The sequence below is a fragment of the Neophocaena asiaeorientalis genome, unplaced genomic scaffold (assembly GCF_003031525.2).
Source record: "Neophocaena asiaeorientalis asiaeorientalis breed wild unplaced genomic scaffold, Neophocaena_asiaeorientalis_V1.1 scaffold240, whole genome shotgun sequence".
In the NCBI taxonomy this organism is placed as follows: domain Eukaryota; kingdom Metazoa; phylum Chordata; class Mammalia; order Artiodactyla; family Phocoenidae; genus Neophocaena; species Neophocaena asiaeorientalis.
The window spans coordinates 2,777,318-2,787,067 of record NW_020185331.1 but is presented as its reverse complement, the minus strand read 5'-3'; the positions used below and the strand labels follow the sequence as shown (position 1 = coordinate 2,787,067).

Genomic DNA, 9,750 nt, shown 5'->3' with positions numbered 1-9,750 from the left:
GGGCCACCAGTTCCCGGATTTGTTCAGCCCCCCAGCTTTTGATCTCGCTCCACTGGTTTTTTTCGCAGAGTTCTCACCTCCCTGACAATCTGGAGATCCAGGCCGAGGTATCTGGTGCGGAAGGCAGGCGGTTGGGAAAAGGAAAATGGACTGTGCTGTGGTACGCCGGCCCCGCAAAGGGGGAAGAGGGTCGGTAGGGCCTGGGGATTTCTCAAGCCACGACGCCCATTTTTCTCTCCTTCATGCTTTTTTTGTCCTTGAGTTTTCCGCCAGCGCTTCGCGGCGGCCGCGGGAAGGCTGAGGGAGAGAAGCCCGAGGGAGAGAAGCCCTTCTTGTTCTGGGAGAACGGAGCGGCAGCCCGAGTCTCAGCCTCTCGCACTCCTTTTGGGGCCAAGCTCGGGGCCATCGTCCTCCCAGCACCCAGCCGGCGTTTCTGCCTCAGAGACAGTCTTCGTGACCACTCCCGGGCATCCTCTTCGCCCCTGAGCCCCCTTTCCCAGGCCTCGCGTGAGCTGCGCTCCGGGGCTCTGGGGAGCGAGCGAGACGTATGTGTATATATATATATATATTTATTTATTTATTTATTTATTTATTTTTATTTAACGAGGGGACCTGGCCCTTCCTTGGATCCAGCCTTTCTCGCGCTTCAGTCCCGCGGCGCCAGGCTGCGGTGGGGCGGCTGCCGCATGACCCGCCCGGTCCCTACCAGGCCCGGATGCCCTGCAAGGTGCCCTGCGCGCACGCGGCCCCGGCCGCCGCACCCTGGTGTAATGGCTGCGAGCCGCCGCCGCCGAAGCCGCCCAGGTTGCTCACGTTCACAAAGGGGCCGCCTCCGGCCGCACTGCAGGCGGGCTGTATGGCCGAGGCCGCCGCGGAGGCCCCGCCGCCGCCTCCACCGCTTGCCGGGTACGCACAGCCGTAGCTGCCGCTGTAGGCCGCAGCGGCGGCGGCTGCAGCAGCCGCGGCTGCAGCGGCGGCAGCCGAGTTCCCATAGCCATAGGCGGGGAAGCTGTTGTAGGAGTAGGCGCCCGCGCCCACGCTATAGGGCGCGCCGTAAGCTGGCGCGCTGGGCGTGACGCACGGCTTGCCGTCCCGCACTAGCACCGGCACTGCCACGCGGCGCGGCGGCGGCGGGGGCGCGTTCGCGCCCAGCTCCAGAGACTTGTCCTGCCGCTGTCTCTTACACTTGTACCTGCGATTCTGGAACCAGATCTTCACCTGCGTGGACGTGAGCTTCAGGCTGCTGGCGAGGTGCTCGCGCTCGGGGGCCGACAGGTACCGCTGCTGCTTGAACCTGCGTTCCAGCTCGAAGACCTGGGCTTGCGAGAAGAGGACCCGCGGCTTCCGGCGGCTGCGTGGCTTCGGCCTCTCGCTCTCCTCCGCTGCCTTGCCGTCTCCGGCCGCCTCCAGAGGCTTCTTCAGCTGGCAGCTTTCTGCGGAAGAAGCAAAACAACAGCGTCCTTTAATTGTTCCCGATCTCACCGCGGCTCCGGTCCCGGAGCACTGTGGCCCCTTTGGGTGGCAGCGCGGAGTGTGCGGTAATAACTGCTTGGACTTTTGGGAAAGTTTGTGGCTCCTGACGCCGTGGGACCCTGCGATAGCCTAAGGCCCCTCACAACGCCCTTGGCGGGTGGAGGCACGTTCCGTGGGGAGGGGTAGTTAGTGCGCGTTTATTTAGAACTTGAGCATCTGCGAGAGATTACCCTGTATTAAATGTGCGGCTCGGCGTGCTGATGATTATTTTCAGGATGGAAGTTTGCAACTCCATAATAACTATAGTATTTGCAAACTCGTTTGCCTTCCACTCTGTCATGAATAGCTGAAGGTGTGAGACATGTTGGTATTTGGGAGCCGGTATGCGTGCGTTCTGCGAAAATCTTCCTGCTCGTAAATGTCTGAGTGTAACGCTCATGTATTGCCCAGGGACAGTTTTTTACTTTTAAAAGCCTACAGGCCCACAGCTAAATGTCTGCCTGACGACATCTGTATTACCTTAGAGAGAAAAAGAAATTTGATTGATTGAGACAGTTTCATGTCGATTTTAGGCCCAGGGGAGCTGTCAGAGCATAGGCCTTGGCTTCCACCACATCAAACCTCCTCTTAGGGAAGGAGATTCTTTGGCTCTCTCTCCTCAGAAACAAACACTTCCTTGGAGGCTTTATTCAGTTGTCCTATTTCCCTACCCAATTCACCTCGCATCCTACTTGAGCAGCCAGGATCTAAGTTCGGCGCGTTTTTCACTCAGCCCGAAGCCCCACAGCCTGGGACACAAAGCAAAACGTTAAGAATTTTCAAAAAAGTCTGGTGCCTCAGGGATGTGAGTGCGGAATGGACTGTGTTCCCACGCACTCTCCCAGCATCCCCTCCCTCTCTGCCGGGTGCCGTGGGTGCGAGGACGCTGAGTTCCAGGCGGAGAAGTGAGGAAACCACCCAGCTGAACTCTACCGAAGTTCCTGCGCCCTGTGGACACTAGGCACACAAGCTGCTTCGACTGTCTTTTCCAAGAAGAGGGAGCGGCTGCCCTGGCCTCAGAAAACTCGTCTCACGCTAGAGAGAAAGTGGGAAGAGTTCAGGCTCGTGCCCCTCTAGCTCTCGGGAAGAGCAAAAATACTATGAGTTGTCAGCACCCAGCAGCTGAGCCCATGTTGCTTATCACCATCAGGGCAGCAATAACTATTTTCCCTTCCCTCCGGGGCTGCATCGCCTCCCCCCTCTGGGGGGAGTAGTTGACGGAGTCACCTTGTCTTTCTCCCTCCGCCCTGGCTCCCTTGCAGGCACCTGCGCTTTGCGGAGCTGTCGTTGACCAGGGCCAGGGCATGACCCCAGCCAGGGGCTAACGGGGCGGGCAGCCGTGCTGGCGAGATTTGTGGGCTGTTTGCGGGCATCCCGCCATTGCTCCAGATGTGCGGGTGCGTTTCCTTTCCCCCTCTACTCACTTTGGCTCCGGTCCCTCAGGACCTCGGGCTCCTCTTCATGTTCCTTAGGCCCGCTGCACGAGTCTCGCAGGACCGTGTGGACATAGCTCTGGGGGCAGAGCCCCGAATCCCCGTGGCCATCGGCTGTAGCTAGTGAGTTCAAATAGGACAGTTTCTCTCCCTCTTCTTCCTCGTCCTCCTCCCCTCCGTCAGAAAATTGCGTCCCCTCAGCGGCGGCCAGCATGCAGGGCGCCGAGTGGAAGTGGTGCTCCAAGTCCGCCTGCAAGTGCGCGCCGTGGAAATGCTGTTGCTGCTGCTGCTCCAGATTCAAAATGTCTTTGACTGAGAAAGGGGTGGAGGTGACCGGGCTTGGTAACATCATCAGGGCCACTTAATTGTCCAGTCCAAATACTCAATAAATCCCGGCGGGGGCGGGGAGGCAGCGCGGCGGCTCCAGCTCTCCTTCTGGACTCCGCCGCTGCTGCCGAGTCGGGCTTTTGACAGACGCGGTCCCGCTCCAGTCTAAATCGCCTCCATTGGCCGGGACGTGGGGGTCTGGGTTTTGTTAAAGCCACTGAAGGGACTGGGGCCGGGGCTGCGAAGCCTGAGTCCGGGGGTCTTACGTCACGTCTGGGGCGGGGCTCTCGCTTCGACCTCCCTCTCTATTGGTTCCAGCTCCTGTGGACCACGCCCCTCCTCAGGCAGTGAGTGTGGGTGCCGTGGAGCTACCAGAAATAGACAAGGACTAGTATAAAGTCGCAAAGTCCTAGTCGCTGTGGGCGAGGCTGCACTGCCTGGGGTACGCGAACTACCGATTCCCACCCAGACTGGCCGCATCTTCCCGGGCAAAGCCAGTTCTGGGAGGTTTCCTGTCTGAGAACCAGCTACCAGGAAGGACAGCCCAAGAGTGTGGTTTTTCCAGATGCTGCGGGGACAGGAAAACTTCCTGGCATGTAAATACCCGGCACTGGATCCCCAAGGAGATGGAATGTTTTATATATCTATGGATGGGCGACGTGTGCGTTCTCGCCTTGTTGACTTTGCTCAAGCTGTTCCCTCCACTCGGAATGTCTTCTCCGCCCTTGTCTCCACGACAAGCCTGTTCTCCGAGGCTCTGCTCAAATGCCACCTCCTCCAAGGAAGCGCTCCCTCTTCGCCTAGCCGGAAGTCATCTCTCTCGCATCTGAACTTGCAGCTCGTGCTAGTAAAGGACATTCGTGTCACTTATCACTCCCCGCCTAGTACTATAGCTATACTGTCTGCCTGGTCTCCCTGGGTAAACTATAAGCCCCCGAGGGCAGGGCACCGGTAGCATTGGCTCTTGTAGCTTTTCCAGCGGCCGCACTAAGCAGGTATGTGAGAGACAGGATGATGGAGCCATTACTGAATTTTGTGGACTGACAGCTCTTGGTTTGAATCCTGGCCTAGTCAGTGTATGGCCTTGGGCGTTTCTAAGCCTCAGTTTCTTTGTCTACAAAAAGACAGTAATACCTTCTTCAGGGTTGTTGCCAGGGATAAATGAGGCAAAACATGCCAGGATTTTCATGCGGGGCGCATGTTAGTGCTCAATACACGTCATCGACTGCTATTCTGCATCAGCGGTCAAGCAGTATTTGTTGACTGCATTGGTGATGACATGGCTGGAGTGCCTCACACATTGGGTGGTTTCATAGGGTCTTGAGAGCAGAGTCTGTCTTCACAAGGGAGGTGACCCAGCCATGGAGGCCGTCTTTTCCGCCTATTGAAATCAGGCGCCTTGGTCTAGGCCTTGACCCTCGGAGGCATCTTTCTAATTTCTCCAACCCACACTCCTTTTGGCGCCCTCCTAAGGCCCTTTTTTGTGGGCGAATCTATGGGGTCCCCTGTAGCGGTCTGGAAACCGCTCTGGTGGAGATCATCTTCCCGCAAAATAGGCATTCGCTCGCCACCACATCTAGCCCAGTAAGGAGCAGCAGGCACCGCTGTGAGACCTGCAGAAAAACTTTTGCGCAGTGCTGGCCTTGAAATAATAGGGACCGATTCGGCCCAACCGTGGTGCCCCTCATCTGGCCCTAGACACCCCAAGCATTTTTTGGTGGTTAAGATAGTGGCGCTCGGGGAGCACTAGCCTCAGCTAGAAGGGGTAGGTGGAAGGTTCAGGGACTGTGGACAACACCTCCGGCGGCAGCAGACACGGGATGGGAGTGGGGGAGAGAGCGGAGAGCTGTCGTGGGAGGAACCCCGCAACAGCGGGAGCGGTGGGTGCCCAAAGCTGAAAAGAGAATGAACAGCCAGTCGGGAGGGGGGAGAGGCGGGGCTGTTCCGGAGGGAGCGGAAATGGTGCGGGGAGTCAGCCCCCGGGGCCGCCTGCGGAGCTGGGATTCTGCGTGGGCCACGTGCGCCCGGGAGTACTTAGGTGGCGGCAGCCCGCAGGCTGTTGGGGAGACCCTCTGTGAGACTGCCTTTGCGCCGGGAGGACCATCCCTCAGCCACAAGGGCGCCCGGTGCCTTTCCGCTTTGAATTCTGAGACTTTTGAGGCCCCAGGCAGAGCCGGCATCTTCAGACCGGGCCAGGCAGCTGCAGAGAGAAGAATGCGCCTGCTTTTGCTGCGGATCGCGAGCGCTTGAGCGCAAAGATCCAGAGAGAGATGGGGGTGAGTGCGGGGCACTGCCGGGTAGGAGTCCTTCAGTGTGTGCGTCGCGGTAGCAGGCGAGCATAAAAGAAGGAAGCTGCTTCCAATCCCACTCTTCCATCCCCATCCCGAGGGCTAGACTGTCGTTGAGAATATTTCTACTCCCTGCTGGTCTCCTAATTTTTAAAAATTATTTTTTTTGCCTCTGTGGGCGATTTTCTTGAGTGATTTCAAGATTCAGGAAAAAAAAGAGAGAGAGAGAGAGAGACAAAAGCTACGGAAAATCTCTCTCCCCAGTTTCCAGCCGAAACCTGCATTTCTCCTTGCTACATTCTCTTGCTTCTACACGGCGCTTCGTTCCTAGGCCTTCCCTAAGCTCATCCTCAAGAATCCCTATCTTAGAACCCGTGGCCCGGGGTGCCGGGAACGCGGAGACACGCCCACACACCCGCTGCTGCCGCCCAGAGTCCACCGAGTCTCCTTCTTCCTTAGCACGCAGAAGGCTGTCTCCTCCCCAGCCGCAGGCCCACGCAGTTCGCTCTCCTCCAAACCTGCTGCCACGACTACCCCGCCAGATATCCTTGGCCCAGGCCTGAATAGTTCTCTCCAGAGGTCCCTAACCAGATTGCTCCTCGGCAGGCCGCCCCGGGACGCAGTTCAGGCCCGAGGGGCTGGAGGCTCGTGAGGAGCAGAGTGTGGGGGACACAGGCGAAGGGGCCTAGCAGGCGGTTGGTGTGCCCTGTCCTCCTTTTCTCTTCCCAACCCCAGCTCTGCGCAGGGCTGATCTAGCGGGCGGGAGACTTAGATCTTGGCCTTAAGCCCTGAGCAGGGGCTCGGTTCCTCTCCTGATTGTTCAGGCTCCCTTTGGTCGGTCTGGTTCCCCAGCAGCGGAGCTTCCCTGCAGGGATACCCGCCAGGCCAATCACATCTCGGCAGCCTGCCTTTCCTGCGCCCGCAGCCCCGACGATCGCGAGCGTGTGCGCCGCCAGCTGCGCGCCACTGTCCGGAACGAAAACGCCGCCAGAGCGATAGTTACATTACAGCAGCGGTCGGTTCTCAGGAGTCGCTTATCAGAATGTAGAATCTGGTTCCAGCGCCTATCCAGTTACAATCTCGTTCTGGGACATTTGCATTCTCTTGTGGGAAAAGAGGATCTTTGAAATCCCGTAGCTAATAATTGGTTTTTGTTCCAGACAGTTTAGCTAATTACTGACAGAGTAAATATTGTTGCATCCATGGAAGCGTTTGATCTTATTTTAATCGAGTGTATCTGCCTACGTTCCATTTTGTCACGTTATACATTTATACAAGTCTTCCTCCTCCAGTATGTGATTACAGATCATAGTAAAATGACGGCAAATTCTCTGAGGGGAGGTGCTATATAGATGCGTAAAAAGGCGATAAATAAAATTATACCTTTGGGGAGAAAACCCACATACTAATCACTACAGCAAACATATTATCCAAGAAAAATGTGATGGTTCTTTGAAAGCTGTAAAGTGTTCCAAGAAGTTATTATTCTCTACCCAAAAATTGCTTAATATACTTATATAGTCAGATAATTGATCATTTTAGTTATATATGCCACACCTTATTCTGATATCCTTCACCTGTTTGAATAGCCATTTAATTATGTAGCCATGGCTATAAAAAAAACCCAAAAAACCAAAAACCTGAAGGTTATTGTGGCCTTCTAATCTACATGTAGTACCACAGTCAGGAGGGATTTTCTATTAAGGCATGAAAAACCATCATGCGATGAACGCAGCTAGCTAAAACTATGTGATAACTTTTCAGGCGATTTTTTTTTCGTTGAAATTTTCTTTCCTTCTTTTTCTTTCTTTCTTTCTTCTTCTTTTTTTTTTTTTTTTTTTACTGCTCTCCTAGAAATTTCATTGTCAATGCCATCTTACAAAAAAAAGAGTTGAAAGAAAAAAATTTCCTCTTTTGCAGGAGCACTAAATAGATTTTTGTTGTAGTTGCTGGCAGTGGTGTGTATGTGTCTTGGTTTGGTTTTTCGTTGAGAGATATTAGAAAGCTATCCAAATTTTTGAGCAATCTAGAGGCTAGTGTTTTGTGAGAAGGGTGAATACATTTTCTACTTTTCAAGAAATGTCAGCTAGGTACGTCAGTCCCAGAAAGCATTAAACCGATCTAATTCCTCAAGAGGATTTTTTCCCTCCTTTCAGTAATTTGGTAAGAGAGATTTAAAAATGGCATTTTTGAGCATTTTAGCTTGTTTTGCATGTGTTTGTATAAATGCCATATTTTCTCAGATTGTGTTTGGAATTGAGTTTTCTAAATAACCCACCACTTCCCTTCCCTGGGAGAAAATTGGTCCAAATTCAGCAATCCCTGTAGTTCTTTGTAAATTACAGGCCCTTGATGAGGAAGTGAGTTTCGATTTCTCAGGGAGAGGACCTTTCACATCTATCTATGTGTATCTGCCCCAGTCCAAAAATTTTAAGTTAACGGTGTAAATACAGCTTTCATCACCGAAAAGTTGTTTTGCCAATAAAACACAGAAGTCGGAAAAGCTAACTTTGTCGAGTGAAAGTCAATATTTTTTCAAACAAAAACACGTAAATAAAAGATGTCCATAAACAGACATTTATTTTTACTATTTGCGTGTGTTATTTGGGAATGCAGTGAGCAGTTTTAACTTGGGGGTTAAATTGGAATTCTGGATGCATTCCTTAACTCTTTTTTTTTTTTAAAGTGTGAGTTTAACTTCCTGTATCGAAATGTCAATGTCTTTAGACCTTTTAAAATATAATCTGACTTTAGAAGGGTGGCTGCAGTTTTTGGCGAATTAACTTAAACCAGCGCGCCTGCCTGCTCTGAGCACAAAGGGTTTCAGGGAGGGATGTGGTTATTATGTCCAAGAAGCAGAGATTTTTCGTGACTCTTCCTAGCGCGATCTTCTCAACTCTGTCTCCTCTCAACCGCAAACCGAGGGGACCTCGGCCTTCTCGGACGCAGAACTCTTTCCCCAAACCTCCCTGGGGGTCAAGTTGGAGCGAATAACTTCAAACCGTTTGAAAACAACAAAAAACCTTTCTCACTTGGAAAGAAACGTTTGCCGAAGTCTTGTTGCCTTAAGTAACGCCTTATCCCTGCCCTTGCTGTGTCCAGCCTGGAGTTCCCGGTCTTCGGTCGGCACCGGGAGAGCGATTCCCAAGGTGCAGCGGGACCTTCGCTCCGTCAGTGGGCAACCGTATCTGCGGGCCTAGCTGCCCACTTGCCCTTGGTTCCCTGAAGCTCCGGGGGCACCTAACAGTTACTACTGCCCTGGGATAGTCCCATCTTGCCTGACCCTGCGGGGATATTGGGAGTGGGAAAGCGTGGGCTCGGAACAGCCGGGGACCCGACCTGGAAAGGACCGAGGACCCAGGCAGCTGCGGCGCACCAGGGCGCACAGCCACAGGGACAGAAAGCGTGACACGCCAGGTCCCGTCCCGCAACTCGAGGCCTCCGGACTTGGCAGGCTTGCCCTGCAGAGACGCAGGTGAGTCAGGTAGGAGGTCAAGAATTCGGCGGCCTCGAGGCTGCGGGGACTGTCAGGTTGCCAGGCCTCGCTCTGCCCACCAGCCAAGGGCGCCGCGTCTCCAAGCCCGTGCACTTCGTCCACGCTGGTTGGGGCCGGGAGTCCAGAGCTTCTCCACGGCACGTCTCTCTCCCACTGCAGACCAAGAGCCCGGGGGGCCCTAGCGAAGAGCCCCGGGGAGACGCCTGCTGGGCCTCTGTCCTTGAACCTGCCAGTAGGTTCTCGAACTCTGCTCGACCTCTCTGCACTCCCGCCAACCCGAGAGAAGGACCGCCTTACTTCTCGCGGCTCGCGGCACGCAGGGGCCTGGCAGAGCCACCGAGACCCGGACCCCAGAACTTCAGTGGCCTTCCTCCTCCCCCTCGCAGCCAGTCTGTTTCCCCTTTCGGCCCCTTTCTCTTCCACTGGGCTCATCTCTTACTCCCCCGCTCCTTCCCTTCCTCACTTCCCTCTTTTCCTGACCACCCTTCCCCCACCGCCTTTCTCCCTTACCCCCTCCTCCTCTCCCCAGCCTCCTTTGCTACTCGGTCTCCACTCCTCCCACACCTGTTTCACTCTCCCTTATTTCTTCACTGCCTCCTCCCTTCCCCCATCTTACTTCATTCCCTTTTCCCCTCCTTTCAACTCTTGTATTTTCCTGCTTTTTGTCCCTGGACCCTGCAGGTGTTTGGTATGG

The 9,750-nt window shown here is 54.5% G+C and overlaps 1 protein-coding gene across 1 annotated transcript; it reads right to left on the bottom strand.

The window, feature by feature from the left end:
* Positions 1–702: 702 nt before the first annotated feature.
* On the bottom strand, positions 703–3,297 carry NKX2-3 (NK2 homeobox 3). Its single transcript, XM_024735110.1, has 2 exons — positions 2,937–3,297; positions 703–1,433 (listed from the first exon to the last, which is right to left on the bottom strand). The coding sequence occupies exons 1-2, from the start codon at positions 3,295–3,297 to the stop codon at positions 703–705; spliced, it is 1,092 nt and encodes a 363-aa protein (XP_024590878.1).
* Between the last annotated feature and the right edge of the window lie 6,453 nt (positions 3,298–9,750).